At 42.1% G+C, this 25,194-nt stretch overlaps 2 protein-coding genes across 4 annotated transcripts in view; both read left to right on the top strand.

The window, feature by feature from the left end:
* otud5a (OTU deubiquitinase 5a) overlaps positions 1-19,692 on the top strand; it is a 44,618-nt gene extending 24,926 nt beyond the window's left edge. For all 3 annotated transcript variants that reach the window (XM_017468596.3, XM_017468595.3, XM_053680417.1), the window contains 7 exons: positions 7,235-7,299; positions 7,435-7,591; positions 9,042-9,190; positions 15,616-15,801; positions 16,623-16,830; positions 17,263-17,379; positions 19,140-19,692. In XM_017468596.3, coding sequence (XP_017324085.1) covers positions 7,235-7,299; positions 7,435-7,591; positions 9,042-9,190; positions 15,616-15,801; positions 16,623-16,830; positions 17,263-17,379; positions 19,140-19,261 — 1,004 coding nt within the window. In that variant the 3' untranslated portion in view covers positions 19,262-19,692. The remainder of the gene's footprint in view (positions 1-7,234; positions 7,300-7,434; positions 7,592-9,041; positions 9,191-15,615; positions 15,802-16,622; positions 16,831-17,262; positions 17,380-19,139) is intronic.
* A 1,360-nt stretch (positions 19,693-21,052) lies between these two features.
* pim2 (Pim-2 proto-oncogene, serine/threonine kinase) lies at positions 21,053-24,915 on the top strand. The gene is made up of 7 exons (XM_017468874.2): positions 21,053-21,315; positions 21,562-21,668; positions 22,010-22,060; positions 22,582-22,787; positions 22,896-23,065; positions 23,232-23,408; positions 23,573-24,915. The coding sequence occupies exons 1-7, from the start codon at positions 21,252-21,254 to the stop codon at positions 23,719-23,721; spliced, it is 924 nt and encodes a 307-aa protein (XP_017324363.1). The 5' UTR covers positions 21,053-21,251; the 3' UTR covers positions 23,722-24,915.
* Positions 24,916-25,194: the final 279 nt, after the last annotated feature.

Here is a 25,194-nt window from a genome sequence, read left to right as displayed (position 1 = left end):
CTTGTTCTGTCGTTTTTTAATTTTAGTTTTTTCCCTCTTGATTTTCTTTTCATATTTTTCTTGTATTTTTTATTTCTATTTAATTTTCACATTCTGTCTTCCTTTTTTCTTATTTTTAATTTGTTTGTTTGTTTTTTCTTTGAACACTTCTTGGGGGTTTTCCCTTAATTGAGTTCATTTTGTTCCTTTTCCCCTGTCTTTGTTTTCTTGTTGTTTTTTGTGGGGTTTTTTATTTATTTGTTTTTTTTTGTTGTTCATTTTTCTTTTTTTTTTACTTATTTATTTTTGTTTGTTTGTTTGTTTGGTTTAATGTTTTCCTATTCCCTTTCTTTGTATTTCTTTTGGGTTTTTTAAATTATTCTTTTTTCCTTTTCTCCTTCACTTTCCTTATATCTTCTTTTTTTTTTCTTTTCCTTTTTATTTGTTTGCCCCCCCCCCCCCCCATTTTCGTTTTTGTTTCTCTGTTTTGTTTATTTATATTTAATAATTTTTTTTCCCTTTCATACTATCTATTTATGTTTTCTATTTTCTTTCTCTTACACCACAGCGATTTGTCAACTCTTTCATTTAATAAATGACGGCACATCATGCATGTTTATCCATTTATCGTTACATTTAATATTCAGGAAACATCTGTGAAGCAAGTAGTTCTCTTTTCTCTCTCTCTCTCTCTCTCTCTCTCACTTTTGAAATTACAGGGTGAAAACATGCAAAACCTTCTGTCTATGTCGGGAGGTGGGGGGGCGGGGGGAGTTACAGCTTTACTCATGACTGGAACTGGAGACTCCTTCCGTAAATAAATAAATGCTACAGGAATGTTTCTACAGGAAAACTTCACCAGATCAACAACTACACACTTTTTAAAAAAAAAATTTATTTATTTTTGTAACGTTTTCCGATATCGGTCGTATCATCTGCCCGCTGAATGAGTCGTTACTATAGAAACTCTAAGGTACTATAACAGGTGCTTGAATATAAACCTGTGATTTTGAGTTCGAGCCGGTGCCACAGTCACAGCTGCTGTCGTAGAAGATTCATCAACACCTTAGCAGTCAGAGTTGAGAATTTAACATCATCGTGGTATAAAAATATAAAAGATGTATAGTGTGTTGGTGATTTGTAGTGCAAGGTGTTATTATAACACTGTAAACGATTTGACGTAATTATTTACTGATCATGTAGCTTGCATTGGCAAAGCGAACATGCAAGGTGCACGATTTCTCCTAATCCCGTGCGGCAAAGACTTCTCCGAATTCTTATCTCTCTTCTGTAGTATTTCAGCGTGACCTAATTTCTGGCACTCAAACACCTGAATAAGCATTTGAACGTCACATGGAGTGTACAGATCAGCTCTGCATTCTCATAAAGAACAGACGTTTACTCGCCGTGACGCGGTTTGGGGCCCATGTCCTGAAGGGATAACGCTTATCGTAGACGCGCAGGTCTGAAGGGGGCGGGGCCCGCGCGGCACAGCCCAGCACCCTATGCCAGCACCCTTCTCCAGAGCCCGCCCCTTTCTTAGAAGGGCGCTCGGTGGTTAGCAGCTAGATGCTATCTCTGGCCCTCATCAATGAAGACTCTTGCGGTTCCTGTTTCTGCTAAATCGGACTTGGCCTCATCACTTTCTTTCCAGTGAAGCCTATCTACTTGTGTGTGCATTTCTGTGTAGTCGAGTCACACCGTGCTTTTTCTTCCTCTTTTAGTTGAGCTTTCTCATCATTGGTCACCCGTGTTAGAAGAAGGTCATCAGTGTTGTTTCTTGGGTGCTGTGCAAGGAAGCTAGCTCATGTACTGAGCTGCATAAATGACTAGTGCAGGATACATACGTTCATAATGAAACCCCTCTGAGGTGTTTAGCACTCGGTTCCAAAACCTTAGCGGTCGCGTTCCGCATCGAGGTCACAGGGTTTCAGAGATCTTCAACGGCGTTTAATAGGATCGGAGAAATTATTTCAAATGATCTCAAGTCAGGTTTCAGTTTAAAAACCCTCACTATTTTCCAGCAACGTTTAGCATCATACCGGTGAGAAATCTGATGCGAACATCGGGCTCGAAGTCCCAGAATGCATTGCAGCTACACTTTGACACAGTTCTGCACAAGTCAGAGCAGAGTTGGGGGGTACGAGGTGACAGTGCGATGGTGTTGAAGGTTTGGATGCTGATCTGTTTGATCAGGAGGAGGAAGTGAGAGCCGGAGAGACTAAAGGACTAAAGCTCCGCTGCATCGCTCCTTTTAGGCAGATGTGAAGCGAGGGCTGAATCCCACTGCGCCGCTACGAGTCGAATGACCCGCTTGGTGAAGAATTTTGATAGGGACTGCACAAAACCGTGATCAAACCGTGATCTTAACATGAGAGAGGGAGAGAGAGAGAGTATTTAAAGTGATGCTCGCTCTGCCATCTTTGATCTGTGTAGTATGACCCATTTGGGGAAATTTCCCCAGGACACATTCACCCACATTCTCGCACACACACACACACACACACACACGAAAAAGTTTTGTGATGTGCTAACAAACAGTGTGTGGATTTTCTTCCTGTTTCACTACAGCTGTGAGATTCTTACCACATATAAAGTTTTGCTGTTTTCAAAAACAGCAGGTTTGCGCTCACACTCTTCTCGTGGTCCCCCCCCCCCCCCCCAATGAGCGACGCCCAGGGCACCACGCGGCATCTCTAACCCTCGTGAGACTCTCCGGGTTCACGATTTGCCATTCAAATTGAGGTCGAAATTGGGAAAGAACAAAGGCAGGTGTTTATGATCACAGATGAGTCAGATTCATGTAAATGTCCTGCTGTGCAGCGCGGGGAGGGAAAGGGGGGTGCCCCTGCTCAGCGCGAGCGACTGAGAGATCCACACACAGCTCAGCGTTACGAATGGAAACGATGAGCGGAGAGGCGTGAATACCCGTCTCCAAACCTGACCGGGAAGTGAAAGAAGTCAGAAATTCCATGCTGCTCTACGTCACAGAGCTGACGACTCGACCCGCGCTCTCTAATGCCCAGAGTTTCGCTTCACACATAGTTCACACACCTGTCACCTCGCAGTTTCTTTGGGCTGGTGAGGAGTTTCCTGAATTTTCTCCCCCTCCGTGCTTGAAACCAGATCAGCAGGTGTTCGGAAACTCTGAACCTGAATTGCCTTCGAGCAGAAATTTAGATCAAATGTCCAAGCGGTCCTAAGGTGTCGATTTTCGTTTGGCATTCGCTCTCGTTTCAGCAGGAAATCGATTCACGGATTCGTGTTAATGCTGTCGTTCTGATCGTTTCTATGGTAACGACCCGCACAAAGACTTGTACGGTGAATGGGATAGTGCTGACACTGGAGACTCCTTCCAAAAATGCCGAAGAGACGTCTCCTCACGATGCTTCGTAACAGTCAGTGAGAACGTCGTCACTTTAAGTTACAACAAGCCTTCAGGACCGAGTTGTTTACGCTTTCTGTTCTGTCTGTAATCTCGGTTTGTTTTTGTTTGTTTATCGCGATCGCGGAAATGAACGCAAAATCAAGGAAACTCGAACGTGCAATTTTTAAAAATTTCCAGCAGGTTTGGGCCAAGACGCGTCACGTGACGTCACGTCGCGCGTCCGACATTCCCCTCTTCGATCCGTGCGCGTCGAACACGAGTACAGCTGAAAGGTCCCGTTTACCAACGAACAGCACAGCGAAAGAAATTGTGCAGAAACAATTTTGTGCGACTGCGATTTCGCCGAATCTCCAGTAGTTTTCCTGCAAAAGAAAGCACACGCATCTCAAGATGCGAGTCGCAGCTCAGGTTTTGGGGGGGGGGAAAGCCGCCGCAAAATCGAGCGTTTTTTTTTTTAGCCGCAACAAAAAAGCGATAAAACTTCCTTCGCGGACATTCTATAACGTTTTAACGTAACTATAAATGGATAAAACGTACAAAGTGGTGTTTGTTAGTTAATAAAAACTTGTAATAGTTTGTAAACCGCTGTGGTATAAACAGCGATAAAACACTCCCTGATGTGCTGATCTTGGTAAATTCTTTACTTCAGGGTGAGAACAGTACCTCCGCTCCATCACACCACCTGCACATCGATTGTTTTGCTCTATCCGCACACTCCGAAGCGGTTCATTCCTTACTTAAACGATGATACGACCTCGGTTATACCGTGGTATCGAATCCCGTTATCTGTGGTGACTACTGGTGGTGGTGGTTGTTTTTTTTTTTTTTTTTTTTTTTTTTTTTTTTTTTTTTTTTTTTTTTTGGGGGGGTGTTTGTTTCGTTCCCCCTCCTTGACCCTGACATTAATATGGTTAACTCCACTGACACTATCAAATCTGACTCTTTGATACGAAAGAAGAACTATTTGTTTAGTCGTCGTCCCCCCCCCCCCCCCCCCCCCCACTTACCATCATGAAAGCCCATTGTTTCAGCTGCATGACTACAGCACAGCCTCGTTTAATCATTTATTAACTTTTACATAGAGAAACAAGTGTTTTTGTTTCCTTGTTTGAATTTCTCTTTGGCAAACACAATAAAAAGAGAGAGAGAGAGAGTCGCGCTTTTTTGTTTTGTTTTTTTCTTCCGTATTGTGGTCTGAAAGTCATGTTGCGTTAGAGGAATGAGAATTTTAGACGTGTTTTGGTTCCGTCTGCTGGACATCGTCTCCATTCATGTAAGGAGAAGAATAAAAACTAGCGGTGGTTTTGCGGTATAATCAGCATGTTTACATGAAGTTTTGAGGAACTTTTCTCGTGTCGCTTTTGTTTTTGTTTTTTTTCCCACAGTTTGGGTGGACCTGTGCCCACTATAGTGTCCGATTCCTGTTCTTGGCTGGATTCCGATTCCTGTTCTTCCCCTTGTAGCCCATCCACCTCATGGTTTTGATGTGTTGTGCTTTTATGAGATGCTTTTCTGCTCACCACGGTTCTAAAGACCGGTTGTTTGAGTTACCGGAAGCTTCCCGTCCGAGCGAACCAGACGGAACTCGTGCCCGCGGGATGTTTTTTTTGTTTTCTGCACCATGCCGCGTAAACTCTAAAGCAGTCGTCACCGACCCCGTTCCTGTAGAGCTACCTTCTTGACGGCTTTACCTCCGACCATAATCGTGCCCACCTGACCGTCTAGTCCTTGCCTTAAGAAGTTCTTGATCAACTGAAATTGGTTGGAGATTGAACGTACAGGAAGGTAGATCTCAGGGAAGAGGGTTGGTCACCACTGCTCTAGAGGTTTTTAATCCTCATTTAGCGTTTTTTTTTAACGGAAAGTGTTCATTCGCATATCAGTTGGTTTTTGTTGTGCACACGCATGACCGCTCGATATTTTTAAACTTCTGCAGTCCTGGGACTTCAATGACTAAAAATAGCAGTCGCAAAAACACCCAAGTATCACTCCAAAATTCATGAAAATCAGATTTACCACCCCCCCCCACCCAGAAATAAATGGAAACCCCATGAAACGCGTCAGGCACCCGTATGCAGTGTGAAAACGCGCTATTATTTTTCGTCAGCCTTTTTTGGAAGGGACTTGAGCGCAGCATCCGCTGCCTCAGTGTGTCACAACAAAAGTAGGTTGATACCGCGAAAGAGGAAATTAGTCAAGAGTTTCTGAGAATGTCTGCGGTCGGGGGTCATGTGACTTTTCGGAACGATCCCCGAGTCATTTGCATATGGCCACATCGGGGGGGGGAGAGGCGGAGCTTCAGTGAGGAACCTTGGTGCCGGATTGTTTACATCGGTTTGCTTCTTTTTAAACTCCTGCACGAATGAGATGCGCTGAGATAAAGCCCACCGAAACTGACACCCATGTAACAGGCTGCACGGACGTGCAGTAATGCATTTGTGCAAGAGACTGGAAATAAAGGTGTTGAGAATGAGAACTGTTAGTTACTTTATTATTATTATGCTTTTGAGGACTGATGGGATTGTTCCCGTAGTTTTTGTTTGATCATAGTTCCACCACTTCTTCTTGCCGTAGTTTAAATTTTTTTTTTTTTGTTGCGCCCACTTCATGTGGACCTACACTCTTGGGGGGGGGGGGGGGTCCTCAAGGCGTCTCTGTATAATTAAGAGTTGGCTTCTTAAATGGTTTCGACTTGTAGGGATGGGTTGCTTAGTTAGCACGCTTGCCTCACACCTCCGGGGTTGGTGGTTCGAATCCCGCTTCTGCCCTGTGTGTTCTCCTTGTGCTTCAGGGGTTTCCTCAGGGTACTCCCCAAGTCCAAAGATGTACGTCGGAATCTGATTGGCATTTCCAAACTGTCTGTAGTGTGCGAACGGGTGCGCAATTGTGCCTGGAGTCCCCTGGGATATTCTCCAGGTTCCCCATGACCCTGTGTAAGATAAGCGATTATGGATGGATGGATGTTGTAGGGGCTTGCAAGTCGAAATCAAATAAATGTGGTGTTTTAGAGCTTTTAGTCCACAAAATTTGTGTTTTGTAGATTTTGTCGTTTTAATTTTAGAGACGATACGGTAACTTTGTTTTTTTCTAAAGATTCGTCCAATTTGCGTCCAATCCAACGCCCTCAAGAATACGTTTGTCCGTCCATTGTAAACCGAACGGCTGGGAAAAATCGCTCTACAGTAGCTGCAGGTTGGCATCAGACACCGAGGCCTTGGTGTTGTCGTGGTTTTAGCTTCCTGCGTGTTATCATGAAAATGTGGTTGGAGTTTGTACGAGTGTCTACGTCTCTTCCCCCTTAAAAAAGAAAACGTAATCTTTTCTCAATCATTTGTTCAACCATCACAGGCTAACCGTGACGTTCTGTGTGGCGAGGCGCGCTGTTTAATATGAAGCTAATTAGAGACGTTAAGTAAGCGAGGCGACGGGAACGAAGTCCGTGTTCACGAAATAGTCGCGGAAACCAAAGTCACTAAACCGCGATTAACATTCTCGGTTAGCTAGGAAAATGTGAATTAAAGACAAAACGCTAACCTCGGAGGAAGAGGTTGTACTGTTGTACGATAGTTAAACATCGGCTAAGTTAGCTTTACCGTACAAGTAAAGCAGCCTAGCGAAAATGTAACTGGGTATTTCAGTTACGCCCTTCCACTTGCTCTGTCCTCGACTTCCTGTTTCAAAAGGAAATGCATTCACGCACAGAATCGATTCATACGAAAGAACCCCTTCACCTTGCTCGATGGGAAGTGTACTGATTATAACATTCCTGAGGTCTCTGAAGCCCATGCTCGACACCCCTCACCCATTTTACCAGCTCAAATTTGGGATTTCAGGCTGAACATTATTGTTGTACGTGTTTCTTCACAGCTGATCAAGTTTACGGAGACCAAGATATGCACGAAGTCGTTCGCAAACACTGCATGGACTACTTGGTGAGATTTCTTTTTCAATTCCCCCCCCTCCCCCCCTCTCCCACCATCTTCTTGCCAAGCACTGGACCCAGAATACATAAACTTAGAAAATTTCTGAACTTTTTTTCTTTTTCTTTTTTCTCTTCAAATCCCCAGATGAAGAACGCAGACTACTTTTCAAACTACGTGACGGAAGACTTCACCACATACATCAACAGGAAAAGGAAAAACAACTGTCACGGGAACCACATTGAGATGCAGGCCATGGCGGAGATGTACAACCGGCCGGTGGAGGTGTACCAGAACGGCACAGGTGAGAACACTTCTTCTGTCATGAAGGTTTAAAGCGGGTTTTTTGTTTTTTCGGGTTATTTCTTAGTGTGCTAATTCGGTTCTCCACACGGAGTCAACCATAACGTTGGCGGTGCGACCTTAGCTCAGGGATATACGACTTAAGACACCATTACTCCTCGCTACCAGTTCAGCTTAAAATAGCACGAACATGACATGGTTGCCTCATAGGTCAAAAACACGCACAAAATAACATCGTGACGTCTATCATTTATACGGAATAGGTCACTAAGGCACCGTAGCAATAATAGAAATGACAGACTGGTTGTTGGCGTAACATTAGTTTTACATACACACACACATATATATATATATATATATATATATATATATATATATATATATATATATATATATATATATATATATGACATTAAAAATATATATAAAAAATTACATGGAAATGTTATGTACCTTTTTAAGGTTTCAGTCAAGAGACTGGAACATTGTTAGCTATATGCTTTACCCGGTCAACGTCTGTGATGATGACATACTCTATGGCCAAAAGTATGTGGACACCTGACCGTGACATCCATATGCGCTTGTTGAATTCCCATTCCAGATTAATTCCCCTGTTTTTGCTGTTATAGTAACCTCCAGTCTTCTTGGAGCATGGCTTTGGGGATTTGTGTTCATTCAGCTACACGAGCGTTAGTAAGGTCAGGTGCCGATGTTGGGTGTGGAGGCCTGGGGTGCAGTTGATCCTAAAGGCGTTCAGTGGGGTTGAGGGCGTTGAAGGTTCTGTGCAGGACGTTCGAGTTCTTCCACTCTAACCTTGGCGCTCCATGTCTTCATGGAGCTCGCTTGCAGGGGCATTATCGTGCTAGGTCCAGTGAAGTTTGTAATGCTACAGCATACAAAGACAATTGTGTCGTTCCAACTTTGTAGCAATTTGGCCATGTAGTGTATCCCTGTGTGCACCTGACCATCACACACACCCATATGTGGTTCTTCCCAACGAAGACATTCTGGACGATTCCAACAATGTGGAAACAGTTTGGAGAAGAACCACATATGAGTGGTGTGATGGGCAGGTGTCCACATACTTTTGGCCTCGTGGTGTATTCGCTGCTCATTTCCGTTTCGGATCGTCCGGGGGTTAGATAAGACAAAAACAGATTAGCGTGTGCTGTGACATTTCAGGAGTCTGAGGTCTCTGTGCTAATGACACAACCATGTTTCTGATGCTTATCTGCAGCAGGTATGCTGTGCATTACTGATCGCTATCTCAGGACCTCTTTGCACCTAGGCTTGATGTTTGCTCTGTAAATAGATTGTTTTTTTCTTTTCTTTTCTTTTCTTTTTTTTTTCCGTTTTCCCTTTTGGGTGTCTGCCATTTTTTGTGATCTCTAGTTTCTGAATAATAAGAGACCACATTTAGATATGTTCCCCTACCCCGGCCTGTTTTTCAGAACCAATCAACACGTTCCATGGGATCCACCAAAACAACGACGAACCAATCAGAGTCAGTTACCATCGGAACATTCACTACAATTCGGTGGTGAACCCTAATAAAGCGACGATCGGAGTGGGGCTCGGCCTTCCTGCCTTTAAACCAGGGGTAAGTGCATATGCTGCGTTCCGATCGACTCGGACGTCTGAGCTCGGAATTATATAATGGTTGGACTACGAAGTTTGGGGGGGGGTGTAACATGGACGCTTTTGTGAAAGTGTGTTTTGTTAGCAGCGAGCTAGTCGGCTTGCTCAGCGTCAAGTAAATTTTTTGTTTTTTCTTTCTTTAGCTCATTACATTTGGAAATTATGGTTCAACACTAGGGGACATGATGGTTGGGGGGGCGTGGCCTGATTTGAGGCTTGTCGCTACCGACATTGTGTCCAAAAAAAATCAACTGTGTGGTGTCATTACGATTATTTTACTGCTCTGGATCGAGTCGGAGCCTCCTCGATCCCAAATCGTAAACATCAAACTTGATCGGTATGGAAAATGGATGGAAGGAGGGTTCTGTCCTAATGACTGTACTTAGGCCTGGCTTATACTTCATCAGAACTGCTTCTGAGAGCTGAATGAGCATTTCTGAAAGCCCTGAGAGTTCAGTGTTTCTAAACAGATTTTAGCCATCCATCAAACAAGGGGGCGGAGCATTTGTTATCTGTACAAATTAAATGGCCGTTCTGCGATCGAGCTGTCTGAGGGTTTCGCTCTTTTTTTTATTATTATTATTATTATTAGTATTTGCTGCAGCTGAAGAAGATCATACATAATCGACTTTTTAGATCTTCGTCATATGCTCGTATGACCTGATGATATTACAGTTTAAAAAAAAAAAATAATAATTTGTAGGTTACAAATTGACGTGTTTAACAAGACGGAGATGGTGCTCAGGAGTCCACGAGAGCATGATGGGTCGTGCTCTCCGGGTAGCAGGGAAGGCATTAATGTCTCACCTGTCAATCACTGGGACACTAAAAAAAAAAAAAACATGAGCGTCTGAGAGTTCATGTATGAGGAAGAAGGCAGATGGCTCTTTCCAGCATTTGTGTTCCACAGCACTGTGATGGAGAAGGAGCAGCAGATGCACAGGAAGCACATGGAGTCTTCACTCTCACTGCTTGGTCATGTCATGGGTGGAAACTGGCAAAAGACCAAACTAGGAGAAGATTTTTTTTTTGACATTACACTTGTTTAAAGTTGCATTTTGAATTATTACAATTCCCACTTAAAGTGGTTGGCTAATACCTCCAAGACTCCAGACTTGAATCCTAGCTCAATTTGAATGTAACTAGGAAACGTGATGTCAAATAAATCAATCCTAACCCTATAAACAACCCACGTTTGTTTTGTTTATTTTTTTCTTCACGAGTTTTCGGTTCAACCGTGACACTTTGGCTAGATGCCACCGAGGCATCGCTTTTCACTCTCGGACTCTACGTATGACTGAAAACAGGATTTTGGGCCGAGGCCACGCTTCTCGTTGAACTGAGCAGCGCAGATGCAGATCAGTTTCTGACAGCTGTGGGTGAACGTAAAGCCGACCCACTCACCGCTTCCTCGTGATTTTAATCTCGGCTCATCTCCCAGATCGATAAAGTAATCTCCTTACCGGGTTATACAACGTGTTTTTGCTCTCGAGTTTGCGTTCAAAACACCAACGCATCCAATGTTCTCCACGCATCCTGAAAATCCTTGGAGTTTACAGACTAACCGGGAATGGATGGAGACGACGGATTAAAGGTCGCGGAAGTCTTAAGAAGGTTGTGGAAGAGGTGTTAAGCCACAAAGTAGTGCGAGTTCAGCAGGTCTGTCTGCTCCCACATGCTGCACGGTGTGTGTTATGGAATCCACGCTTCACTGTGGACCATATAACTGACCTGCTGCTTAAGTCAACGTGACATCGCGGCGTGCGGGTGTACAGGTTCACGCTTTCATACATTAGCCAAAAAAAAGAGCTCAGTTTAAAAAAGAAAGAAAGCCCCTCCAGGATTTTGCGATGACCGAAATTAACGCAAAATCAAGCTTACTACACAGTATTCGGAGGAACTAGCTGGTTTTCTTTTCTAACTGACCGCGGATTCGGGCCAAGACACGTCATGTGACGTCATCACAACGCACATTCGGCCAAAGCCCTCTTCGATTCACGTGTTTAGAACACGAATACAGCTGAAGGTCATCACTGTGCAAAACTATTCCGTGCAATTGCGATTTCGCCACGTTTTCCTCAAAAATAAATAAATAAAATAAAAAATCGCATCACGATTCTTGAAAAAAGCTGCAGCAAAATCCAAGCGTTTTTGACCATCTCAGAAAACCTGGAATGTGATATTCATTGTGATATAGTGTGGAATCCTGTACCGACCGAAAGGTCTTTATTTATTTATTTTTAATGCACTCAAATATGGATGCAAATTTTTTACAGTCGCATTCAGATTTTTTAATTATGTACAATATTTACTATTTGATTATTAGATTAGTCTAATCTTTATACCAACACGGACGGCATGAACTTTAGCAGTAGAGCTACACGCAACGGTCTGGAATCTCATCTCATAAAATACAGTTTGATAGCAAATTTTGAGTTTTCAGCTTCTTTTCTATTCATTTACACACTAGCGTGGTGTTTTCATACAAAGAGTATGTAGTATCATGTTTAGGACACGTTCTGTTTACTTGTTTTATTGAAATTTTTATTTAAAAAAATTGTGTTTAAAAAGGAAAAAAAGAAAATTGCTCTGTAGATCACGTGTTTATTCAAAGACTTTTTTTTTGTAAACAGAGATTTTAACAAACGTTTCAACAAATTAATCAAGAGGTCAAAAACGTATACGTTAAAACTTTAATTGTTTAAATGTGGAATTATTATTATTTTTTGACACATTTAATTCGTGAAAGTTTAAATAGCACGTATATAGTAAAGTTTGTTTCGGTTTTCTTCACATCTAAAAATTGACTTTAATAAATGCTCCACTTTATTGAATGTTGTCTGCCGAAGTTATTGAGACTCGAGAGTTCAGAGACCGTGTTAAGTCAGGTCACGGAGTCGTCCCGCGCTCACTGGTAGAGAAGTCGGAAGTAGATGATAGTCTGAGCTTATCAAATCCTGCTCAGGACTGTGTCCCACAGAGCTTCACTTCCACAACACCCAGCGCAGTCTGAGCGGGTGTTGGGGGACATTCCACACGTCCGTGGCTCACTCGGGGAACCTTATTAGCAGCGCGCGGTTTTATTTGTGCCCCAGGTGCCTAATGACAACAGCAGGACGCGCCTCAGACTGTGATCTTAAAGACGCGCGGCACGCTTTCAGACCTGCTTTTTAGTTTTCCGAGTTATTTACTTGTCGGAGATGCGTTTAGGAGACGACTTTAAGGTTTACTTATAGTTATATATAGTGTTATAGTTTGTAATAATATCAGAATCATGAGGTGATTTGGTGTAAATAGTCAGTTAAGGGAATTTTACTCGTGTATGATTTAAAATGATACGTGGGGATTTCATTTGACGTCACTTGCTCGGGCGTTTTCTTTTTTGTGGTTGGAAACGATGGACTTACTCGAGCTTTAGGCGAACATAGCAAAGGTTGTATAGAGGCAACGTAATGTATATTAAAATGTTTGCATTAATATCAGCCTAAAAAATGAATCGGAAATGAAAATCCAACCGCTTTGTGGTATAAATTTGTTTTCTTTTTGCCTTGAAACGTGTAGCGTTATTCGATGTATTGACATAATTTCCACTGAAACAGGGAGTCAGGGCGGGGCATATCGAGTGGCTCCTCCCCCTTTTTAAATAGTGTTCAGTAGTGTTCAAAAGCCAATATCGGTTATCTCGCTTCACAGCCCGGGCTAATCTGTACTTACGGTTCGTACCTCGGACACGAGCCCGAGTAATAACGATGCGTTGGATTGCGTCGGCAAGGCGATTTTTATAACGCTGTGCAGAATGATGTCATCACAATTGTCGATCCCGTACTGGTTGTAGAGAGAGACTGTAAATTTTTGAACGCGTGTATCTTCTAAAAGAGAGTTTTTATCATTGTGGTGAAGCACAGTAGCTTACAGATAACCTTAAAGTGCACCTATTATGGTTTTTCAGATATTCCCTTTCGTGTCGTGTGTTTATAGAGCTGTTTGTGAAATGTAAAAACGTCTGCAAAATTTCAGACAAACGGGGTTATCGACTCCCAAAAGAAGGAACCGATTCTGAACGGCTGAAACGACTCGTTAGTGATTCCAGACTTTACTTCCTGTACTAACCTACGTAGGTCTGTACCAAAAAGCCCCGCCTCTGCTCTTCATCGGCTGCTCGATGACAGCGGTAGACCAATCACAACAGACTGGCACATCTGACCAATCAGAGCAGAATATGCTCTCTGAAAGGAGGAGTTTAGAATGAATCCTTTAAAACGGATCATTTAATGAGTCGTTTGTGACACTGGGGGGGAAATAGGTAATGCTCCAGTTTAAATTATGAGCACGTTAAAGTGTTTTTTGACCTTGGATGCGTGTAAATCTATCGTATGAGACCTTTAAAACAAAATTAGGCACGGTTCAGAACTGTAATAGGTGAGCTTTATGGATTATACTACTTCGTGAAACTTCCATTTTGATTTCATGGGAACTTGAGATGATCTTATTGATTTTATTTATTTATTTATTTTTATGTGTTCAAGAAGACATTACTTGAACACATAAGTGAACATGAGTGGAAGGGTAATCCATGTTTTAAAGCTTCTAAGAAGATCAACGACGTCTCAGTGAAACGAACATCATTGATCAGAAACAAGGCCGTCCTTTAATGTGGATGTGTGAATATAAAGATACGAAGGCTAACTTTTATTTCAGCATTACGTCAAATGAATTACTCACTTCATTGTTCATGAACAAGACCAGAACAGAGAGTGGTGTGTTCAGATACGTTCAGATACTTGAATACAGTTGGGGTTTTTTTTTTGTTTTTGTTTGTTTGTTCTGAATTTTTTTTAAAGTTCGAAGTTAAACAGGAAGATGCACTGTGACCCACTGTGACCCTGTGACTAATCGCAGACATTGTGTGTACAGCTTGTGATCTTTTGTCTGCTGATACAGGCCGTATTATACATGCTTAGAAGCATTACCTGTAGTAAGAGTGATTGTTTACATGCGCTTGCATTGAGGCGTTCAGTAGTAGTGAGCTCAGCCACAGCTGTGCGTGTGGTGTGTGTGAAGGGTCATCCAGGTTTTGTATAACGGCTGGCTTGGCTGCGCAGAAACAGATTGGCGTGCGGACATGCCATGGCACAGTTGGCGTGCGCACAAGAGCGCACAGGAGCTAACCACATGCTTGTCTAGCATTCGAGACGCTCTCCCAGACGAGGAAGAGTCACCGAAAGTGCATTCTAGTGCTGAAATCAGGGCGCAGGATCAAACTCGCGCTCCACATGTCGGCTTTAAGGAATGTCTGAATAGTAGAGTGAACGTTACATCGAACTCTCTGTCTACCAGTTGCAAAAGGCTGAACTTTATGATACATTTTAACTACAACCTGTTCAGTGTTCTTCTTAGTGCTCATGACGCAAATTCGTGCGTTTTGTGTTTGGAAATTTTTTTTATTTTTTTTTTATTAGTGTCTTATGCCTACATGTGTTCATCTTCTGCTTTTCCGCTTTAAAAACAAGTTGCATTCAAAAACACTTTGTTGATGTGACTGTTATTGTTCAATAACGTGATTTTGAACCATTAAAAAATAATTCTACCACCACAGTGCAGCTGGATTCTTAAATCTGATTGGTCGTAGTATAGTTGGTATAGAATAGTATTAACTAGTAATGACCGCTCATTCACAGGGATTGTACGGCGGATGCTCCACATGTATACAGATTAAGAAACCCGTCAAATCATTCAAGAATTCTGTGAGGAGGTATTTATTTAGCATTCTTTTGAAGGAGTCTCCAGTGTAGACGCTCTATAGCGGTTATAACGTAACTTATGACGCTAGCTAACTGGTTTCGTATACGTTCCACAACATTAAACGTAACTACAAGTGGACAAAAAGTATGACTAATTGTTTGTTTGTTTTTTTTAAATAAAAAAAATTAATTAGTTTTCTTGACATTGTTGTGGTATAAGAGGAATAAAGTACTTCAGAGAGTGCTGTTATAGGAGAACAGTCAACGTCTGCGACTGCGTGACGTTCGCGGAGCACGTCTTTTTGTTTTAAACGGAAATGCGTGACTTTTAGTGCTGCATTGACAAAAACGTCCCAAATACCATTCTGCGTCATTGGAATCAGACTTTCAGGAGACGTTACAAAGTCAACTATTTCAAAGTCACATGTATACGTATGGATATCACAATATTTGCAGACATTTCTATGATGGATAATATGCATCATCAAATGATGATGGAGCTGTTTTAAAAACAGCCATCGATATTTATCATGCCATCGATATTATATTGTCACATCGCCTAAGTCTGGTTTAAGAAAATCCTAACAGTATTTTCAGATTTTACTCAGTTTGACTCCGTGTTAACTCTCGGTCTCCCTCTGGACAGTACGCGGACCAGTCTCTGATGAAGAACGCCATCAAGACATCGGAGGAATCGTGGATCGAGCAGCAGATGCTGGAGGATAAAAAGAGGGCCACTGATTGGGAGGCTACCAACGAGGCAATCGAGGAGCAGGTGGCACGCGAGTCGTACCTGCAGTGGCTCCGGGATCAGGAGAAACAGGCACGGCAGGTGAGCGAGGGGGGGGAGGGGGGACAAAACGAAGAGAGAGCCTCTGGCCATCTCAAGTACCACATTCCAGTCAGCCAAAACCTCCTGAGAATGAGCCTCTAGCTGGCCTTCTGGCCACAACCTAGTCCGTTAGAACACTTTACACTTTAGTTCAGCTTCTCATTGAGGTTTTCGATAATGCTCTAAAGTGAGCTCGTTAAAACGCGAGGTGCAAAAAAAAAAAACCCCCAAAAAACGCTCGAGTGTGTAATCATTTTCTGCTTTTCGTAGCACTACATGCCTTTTCACGTAAAGCCGTGTTTTCAGAGAATGGTACAGAGTTCATTGCAGGGTTCGTGCAGACATCACGAAGTGGTTTCACGGCTGCGTTTTCTCACTTTGGCCTCTGCTGAGCTGTCTGGTTTCAAAGAAACTCATGCCTTCATATAAAGGGCTTGAAAGCGAAAGTGCAAAGATTTGTTAAAGAAAATGCTGTTAATTGAAAATCTTAGGTGGGAATTTCAACATCAATCTATAACGAAAGGATTTTTTTTTTTTTCCCGCAAAAGTAGTAAAGATGTAGATTTGGTCATTAGCAGTGCTGCTGGAATCATAAAGACTGTCCTGTGATTCATCCCACACTGAACACTCTTTCGACACGCGTAGCGCCGTTTTCCTTTTCTACACCTGTATTCTGTAATCGGTTTCTAATCCTGGTGTCTCCCAGAAGTGGACGGATTCCATTTTGAGTGTCCTCGTCACTGTAGTGTCTAAATCATGGTCTAGACTTCTGTAAAGCACTGTGTAAAAAAATTCTCTCTTCCTTTCTGTCTCCACCTCAGCCACGCAAGGCCAGCGCCACATGTAGCTCTGCCACTGCTGCAGCCTCCAGCGGACTGGAGGAGTGGAACGCACGGTCCCCACGGCACCGGAGCTCCGCCCCCTCCCCCGAAAACCCGGACCCGGCCCACTCGGACCCAGCACCCAAGCCTCCCTCCCCGGCTGGAGCGGCCCTCGCGCTGTCCAAACCCCCCTCGCCTTGTGCTCCTGGTATGCCATGCTCCATTACACCACCATACACACTTCCAGTTCTGCTGCTGCTCGTGTGGATCAGTTTGTACACTGCTCTGTGTTCTTTACTCCGTGTACCGGAGAAGCAATTTCACATTCACAATTTCTTTTTGAAACACACTGACTTGTTTTGGCTCTGGATGCATTGAGCAAATCATGTAAAGGTTCACCCACAAGTACATCAAGTGAAGAACTGGCTATTTGTTGTGCAAAACAGATGTATATGCTTAAGAGCAGGTTTTTCTCTGTGTATCCTGGAGTACATCCCCAGTGTTTTCCAGTGCTTTAGCGCACCTTATTTACGTGCAGAGGAAACAAACAAGGCCCTCTGACGTAAAATGTGCCCAGGCATGATTGGTGCGTGATGAAGGTGTGTGTGATGTGATGTTCATGTTGTGTTGTGCTGTGCAGGGCCCAGTAACCAAGCCTGTGTTGGAGCAGACAGACCCACCTCATCGTCTCTGGTGTCTCTGTACCCAGCACTGGGATACCGCGCCATCATGCAGGACATGTCGCCAACAGCTTTTGGTAAAAAAAAAAACAAAAGAACAAAAGCAAATCATTAAGGGCAGGGACTGGGGGATTAATAATACGCTTCATTCAGAAATGTTATTCTAGCTAATTATAAATAGAGGGGATCAGTTAGCTGGAACAAATATCCATACTGCTGATGGAGTTGGTTTGTTTTTTTTGTTTGGTTTTTTACTTGGATGAAGTTCACGCCTCATGTTCTTCCTGATAGTCACCAAAACTGACCCTGTATAACATAATTTAAAGTTGCTTGATGTGGCAAAACTCACTTTTATGAATATGCAAATGACACCAACTCGCATTTCCGCTTTCCCCTTTTTATCCAGGGTCTGTCCCATGGTCTTCATTTGCATACTGGAATCTGATTGGATCTTACATTTTATGACACATTGTTTTTTTGGGTTTTTTTTTTTTTTTAAGAATGAGCCATACTGCTGCAGTGACAGTTTTCAAACTTTGACCAGCCTGAGAACTAGGGATGTCATGAGAACCGATACTTCGGTACCAAGTCGGTACCAATATTGTTAAAACGTGACGGTACTTGTTTTTCTGCAGTACCATTGGCAGCCATTCTAATGAATGTACCAAGGTTGCAATTCTCCCGGAACTGAAGGGGGCAGCAAGTGTTTTAGCCGGTCCACAAGTGGTGAAGAAGAAGAACGCCTACATTCACACAGGAAAAACTACAGAAGATTAGCTTAGCTTAACAAGTTTTGTGTTTGCCGGTGTGCAGCCAATGCTATCGTTCATTTCAAACAAAGCGAGGAAACACCTGGAATTTGGCGAAGTACCTAAAAGACGGTCCCTATATTAGTATGTAGCTGGCATTGTTGCCGTGGAACCAGCTAACGTTACGCTCCATGTGATGTTAGCGATAGCCAGTTATTTGTTAACGGCGCTAACACATTGCAATGTTATAAACTACCTCCGAATGGGCCACCATGCATCGCCATTCCTCCCGTGTCCTGTCAGCAACATGTAGCCTAATGTCACTAATAATTATTCAAATGTTCATGCTTTTAATAAATCTTTTTGGCCTGCCACCATATCAGTGAATTTAAAATAATGCTTTCATTCAGAGTATAAGGGGTGTGTGTGTGTGTGTCTCTGTCTCTGCGCGCGTGTGCGTTTAGGAGTGCACCTTAGCACTTATTAGTCATTGTCAGACAGTGTTTGATAACTAAAATCTCTCTCTCTCTCACTCACTCTTTCTTATTGCCAGTATGAGCTAGCGGAGGATGTCCTCCAGGAGTTTTAAATTGTATTTAAAATTGTATTTATTCATTTATTTATTTATTTTTCAAACCACACCGTGGTATCGACTTTGGTATCGAGTAACGTGTACTTTTGGTGGTATCGGTACCGACTACTAGATTTTTGGTATCGTGACATCCCTACTGAGAACTCAAATGAACTTTATAAACTGAAATGATAAAATAATTGTTTTGAAGGTTTAGTGTGATTTTTAGGTACGAGTGGGCGTATGTGGGTGGTAAATGCGAATTGGTGCGAAAAGGAAAATGATTACTGATAACCGATTTTGCCTTACATGAACTTGTTTTGTGACTTTACTCAGCACTGGATCGTAGCAAGAAACTACACAAGAAGCTAACTAATAACGGAAATATTGGTTTGTGTGTGGGATGGCTGTGAAACCACACAAGATGTCTCAAATTTTATTGTTGCCTCCATCAGTTCTTCATTTTTGTTAATGCATGTTCTTTTTTTTTTTTTTCTTTCTTTCTTTTTTGTGAAAGGTCTGACAGATTGGGAGGATGACGAGATTTTGGCCTCGGTCCTGGCCGTATCGCAACAGGAGTACCTCGACAGCATGAAGAAGAATGCCATGCATAGAGAACCGTCTCCAGACAGCAGTTGATAAAGGGACGAAGGCACTCTGAAGCCCTCTTGTGCTACGGGAGAAGGCACAAACCCGGGGATCAATCAAACGTCGTCCTGTCCATCATCATAGAAATCCCATTTCCCTCTCACTCTCCCCTCATGTCCTGATCACTATCATCTATCAGTAATAATGACCGTCACTGTAAGACTTCCCCCTCACCATTACCTTACTTTCTTTTGCCACTAATGCCAAGATTGGACTTCTTTATTAGGTGCATGTTTAAACCAACATAACTGATCTCATAGAAGAAAAAAAACATGAGGAAAAAAAATCTATAAAAATCTCACACTTTATCATCTTAATACCTGATTAATATAAGCTTGTTGTATTTTATTTTCTTGTTTGGAATGGAAAAAAAAAAGCTCTTTTTTTTCTTGGAATAAAAAAGGAGAAGTTTCTGAAGAAAATTGCCTTATCTTTGTGGTGTGGCTCTCTCTCTCTGTCTTTCTCTCTGTATCTGTGTGCATGGTCAAAAAATGTCTTGTCACAATCCATACACTTCTTTTATACCTGTAAATACATTTGTGGAATAAATAACAGACCAAATAACAGTTACACCTTGTGTATGGATGCATTAGGTCATTTGACACAGGTTTAGCAGGTAGGTACACAACACTGATGTCTGAAGCAAATCAAACAGACCACTCACCGGCTCAAGTCATACTTTTGTCATCTATAAAACATCTTCTCTATGCTAAAAGTATACTACAAACACTACCAAACAGGAGTTTTTGTGGTCTTTTCCCCTTTATGGAAGTAAAGCTGACCATTTCGAAAAGCTTCGAGCGTACACTATTAGAAAATGGCTCTGCAGGGGTTCTTCAGGTGGCTTTTCATTTATAATTTTATGGAGTCTGAGGAACTGTGGTACAAAAATGCAGCCATTAACTGCGAAGGTGCTCGTTTTCACAGGACATAAATGGGTAAATAGACTCAAATAACATAAAAACATGTAGAAAAGAAGATCCCAGTCTGTAAAGGACCAGGTTCAAGACTGATTCCAGAGGAAAGGAGAGTGAAGATGAGGAATTGGAAGTGCTCTTTTGCATACACAGTGCCCTGTGTAGTCAGTTTTCATGAATTAAACCAAAAAAAGGGGAAGTTTTTCATAAGTGAATATGCCTTTGTGCTTTTTTTTTCTCTTTTTAAAAAAACAAAACAAATAAACAATACTTTCAGTATAACATTGCGGTCTGAAGTTTCATTTACGGTTTCGTTTATTTATTTTCAAATTCATTTCAGTGTTAATGACACTTTCACACACTTTTGAAACCCCACGGATCATCTTTTAAAAATATATAAACTTTAAAATTAAACACCACCCTTCCTCAAACTCTTTTTTTTCAACTCTATGTAGCCTGGATGCTAAACTGAGGCTTTTTGCGCGGGAATGAAACACCATAGACACCACAGCTGCGCCCAAAACCATGCCTACTACCGAACTACGAAGTGCGTACAAATAGAGCGCACGGTTTGCCTTCGCTACAATGATGCGTACTATTGATGCATACTTTATAGGACGGAAGTACGTGGCGTTGACTGGCCTCGCGCGCGTAAAATGAACTCAAAACGTTGGTGGCGCGCGCGCGCGCTTTATTCTATTCTGAGAAAAACCAATGCCTTATTAATATGAAAACGTTTTGAAAAAATTGCCGGTGCGCGATTGGTGCTCGAATCACAACACCGACGTAGAGTCGGACGTCATTGGACAAATCAGTGGAGTGGGCGTGTTCACAAACGTAAACACAAACGTAAAAACATCAACAAAAGCCTGAGGAGGGACACAGATACACACACACAAGCACAGCGGCTGTGCTGAGTGAACATATCAGAGGAGACACTTGAACGGGTTTAGAACATGGATATGCAGCGCTGAGGACTTTATAGCAGATTCTTCTGCTTTGTCGCGCATTTTGTGGATACTTTTACAAATATTTTTTCTCTCTCTTTTCAACTAAGTATAAATATGTTGGATAAACGTGTAGTTGATTCGCACCGGGACCAAACAGAAGACGTGAGGGGAAAATCCGGTAAGAATATTTTCTTTCTTTAAAAAACAACATCAACAAAAAACAATAAAGAAGACATAAAATGGGCAAAGAAACACGACATGAGTCGGTAATTTAATTTGAATTGAAAACTAACTGTAATTAAATAGCGCGTTTTATTGGTCAGAAGGTGATTTGTCAGTTAGCTACTTCGCTAAGTTTGTTAAAAAGCTACTTTGCTAAGTTTGTTAACATACATTTTTCTAACGGTCATTTCCTTTCTTTCAGCTCCAGGTAAGGAGTCGTTTGAGAAGCAGTATAAGTTAGGAGCGCTGCTGGGAAGCGGTGGATTCGGCTCTGTGTTTTCGGGACAGCGAATCTCCGATGGTTTACAGGTGATTTATGAGTATTTTTATTATTATTATTTTACACTTTAAGAGTAAAAATGCGTCTGAAGTGCCTTAGAGTAAATTTAGAGGATGTAATGAGGAGATGAGAGCTGGCTTAGCTCAGTAAAATGGATTTATTCTTAATAGTAGCCTTGTCTGTGTGTGTGTGTGTGTGTGTGTATGTGTATATATATATATATATACATATATTATACATATATAAAGACCACTTAATCTGAGGCTACATATCTTCCTATTCTCAAGTAGAACAAAATTATATTTATTTTGTATTTAAATGATATTCGAAGTATCTGTGTTGTTAAATTATATTTGTTTTATTATTTCAGGTCGCTATCAAACAAGTGTGCCATGACAGAGTGCAGCAGTGGGCAGGACTGGTGAGTTTTTTTCTTTTTTTTTTCCTTTATATAATTCCACAGCTTTTAGTTAACTTCACGTTCATTAAAAATAAATGATATATATTATATAATATATCGTTTGCAAACATTATTTGTTTTGAAGTGAATAGGAGTCAGAATTGAAATGCATTGATATCCGTGCGCCCTCTAGTGTTTGCTACGTGATGACGTAGTGCGCAGTGACGCGTTCATGAGGTTTAAAAAATAAAAAAGTCCATAGAAGAACCGGAAGCGAAAGTATTTCCCCTAAATAATAAACAAAACCCTGTTTAACAGGAAGAACTTGATTAAGCTGGTACATTGTATTCATAATATTTGGGATTTTTTTTGTGTCACACGACTGAAATTCAGCGATGAGTCAGATGAACTCAACAAACTGTTATTATTAGTTTGTAACGTCTTCATCTTGGCTGTGTAACAAAACCAAATTCGTGCTTTCATGATGCTATAACCAGCATTCAGACTACAAGCTTATCCTCCTCTCTTTGTGTGTGTTTTAGACTGGTGAATCAAGCACAGTCCCCATGGAGGTGGCACTCCTGCTGAAGCTCGGTGGTTCAGGTCACCCTAGCATCATCCGCATGCTCGACTGGTTTGAGGTGCCCGGTCAGGGTTTCTTTATCGTCTTCGAGAGACCGCAGCCGTGTCAGGACCTATTCGACTTCATCACCGAGCGCGGTGCCATAGATGAACCGATCGCACGAAGGTACTGCCCCCCAAAAAAACTCGCCGTTTGACGAGATCGATTTCTCATTTAAAAAGATAATAAAAATCAGAAATGCGTAAAACTGAAGAAACCGTGTCTCCTCTGCAGGTTTCTGAAGCAGGTGGTTGAAGCGGTTCAGTTTTGCCACTCGAGGGGAATTGTCCATCGAGACATCAAAGACGAGAACATTCTAGTGGACACACGTACCGGAGACGTCAAGATCATCGACTTTGGATCTGGCGCTCTGCTGAAGGACACTGCCTACACAGACTTTGAAGGTAGGACAGGTGGAGAGCTCTTAACTGCTACAGATAACAGAAATCAGGAATAGAGCTCCTTGGCCAGACCTCACAGCATTAAGTAATCGAACGGAATGCTCGCGTACACCTTTATATGTTTCCTGATGTTTTCCTAATGGCCTGTTTGTTTGTTTTTTCCTATTAGGAACCAGAGTTTACAGCCCACCTGAGTGGATCCTTCATCAGCGTTACGAAGCACTTCCACTCACCGTCTGGTCTCTGGGCGTCCTTCTGTTTGACATGGTGTGTGGAGACATTCCCTTTGAGAGAGATGGAGACATAGTCAAGGCGACGCCCAGTTTCACTAAGCGTGTCTCTAAAGGTGAGTTCCCGTGCGTCCTGTATTTCTAGTAGACTAACCACAGCTGTACAGCTATGGGAAGTGTTTCACCCTACAAACATCCAGGAACAGGATGAACCTTTCTAAACGAGTAAAAGAAAACAATTGCTAAATTTACGTATTTATTTCTTTTCATTCTATCGCAGAATGCCAGTCTCTCATTCGCCGGTGCCTGGCGTACCGCCCCGAAGAGCGTCCAAGCTTAGAGCAGATTTTGCTACATCCCTGGATGACAGAGAACTCGGAAGACATCGGAGACCTGCGGGACGACAGCAACATCGCGCCGAGTCTTTAATTTGAAAACATGGACCGGTTTAAAGATGGCTGTCGAAACCTCACGCCTGCTGTTTTGATTATACACTGGATTACATCCCACTTTTACACTGGCCTCTCAACACATCCTTATTTATGGAAAAGTTCTCCGGCATTGCGTCGTCCCACGGACGCCGTCCCGTCTCCCGTCCCCTGTTCTCCAGCCCACCACATGTGTATCTTGAATCTACACTGCTACACACAACCGATGCACACGATAAATAGTTTTATTTATTTACCTATTTATTAACACAGACACATTGTAGGTATTTATCTCCTGGACTACAGGGATGAAGTTTCAGCTCTGTTCCCGTTCACGCTAAAGGACTTAACAGCCATGAGTGACTGAGAACATGTTCCTGCCTGGTTCTACAGGCTCTGTGTATAGTTTGGTTCCCTCGTTTTAAGAGGAGGCTTTTGTGTCGTGTCCTGTTGGGAACGCGGATACATCAGCCAGACTGTCGAGTGATATGACTGTGCCTTGATCCAGGAAACGTTCTTGTTTTGTTTTGTTTTGTTTTTTTGAACACAAACATGAGTCAAAACACCACCGTTCACTAAATTCCCTTCTGGGAAATGTAAAAAAAAATTATACATCGATGTGCCTTTTACTTTCGATATCTTTGTTTTATCAAGTGCTCTGAAGTCATAACAAGCAGGTGCTGCACTGGTCACGTGACTTAACACGGGCTCAGAAAACAGAGCAGGAATGTCGTCCCTGACTCAGAAACAGTGTGTGTGTTTACCTAGAAAGAAAGAGAAAGTCGTTTCTGTTAAAGCCAAAGAGATCTAAATAAGCACTAGGGTTTGTTTTTGTTTTTCTTTCTTTTTCTTTTTGAAAGCTGTTGATTAATTGTGTCCGGGTTTAAGCTACAGGACCAAACGTCAGGCTCGAATGTTAAAATGGGACCTTTTCAAGTGCAAGAACGAACGGACTCATGAATGTATTAGATCTTGTGCTGTTTAAATTGAATCTGGCTTTTTTTTGTTTTTGTTTGTTTGTTTTTGAAAGTGAAAAGTCATCTTTTGTTAAATGTTGAAATTTAAATCCTTGCTGGTTTGCTCGGGTTTGCACAACAACTGTTCTGTAAATACTTGTGTATTGAATTTTTATAATTTTGTGGCAGTGGTCACATGACCATATTTAAGTTAAATTAAAAAAAAAAAACACTGATAATTCATGCCTGTCTGTGTCTTGTTTGATCCTGAAATCCAGAACCAAGGGATAAAAACACATAGGGGTGTGGTGTTAGGTGAAAACAATCCACCATGAGGTGCTGTGATGCAGCCTGAAGTGTTTCATTCTCTTTCACCACAGCGATTTACCAACAAGCTCCTTTCATCACTCGCGTCATAGCAGCAGCTATAAACAGTCGTTCCAGTCCAATCATTCTAATCCTATCAATTTAGAGTCCAATCATTTCAGTAGTCCAATCATTTTAATTTGGAGTCCAAG

This window comes from Ictalurus punctatus, chromosome 5 (genome assembly GCF_001660625.3).
Source record: "Ictalurus punctatus breed USDA103 chromosome 5, Coco_2.0, whole genome shotgun sequence".
Classification (NCBI taxonomy): Eukaryota; Metazoa; Chordata; class Actinopteri; order Siluriformes; family Ictaluridae; genus Ictalurus; species Ictalurus punctatus.
This window is presented reverse-complemented; position numbering and strand designations above follow the sequence as displayed.

Bases quoted from the DNA above. Each gene is read 5' to 3' on its own strand.
- pim2 (XM_017468874.2), top strand. From the start codon at position 21,252: ATGTTGGATAAACGTGTAGTTGATTCGCACCGGGACCAAACAGAAGAC. The intron at 22,061-22,581 runs GTGAGTTTTTTT...TGTGTGTTTTAG, and splicing joins TGCAGCAGTGGGCAGGACTG to ACTGGTGAATCAAGCACAGT. The intron at 23,066-23,231 runs GTAGGACAGGTG...TTTTCCTATTAG, and splicing joins TGCCTACACAGACTTTGAAG to GAACCAGAGTTTACAGCCCA.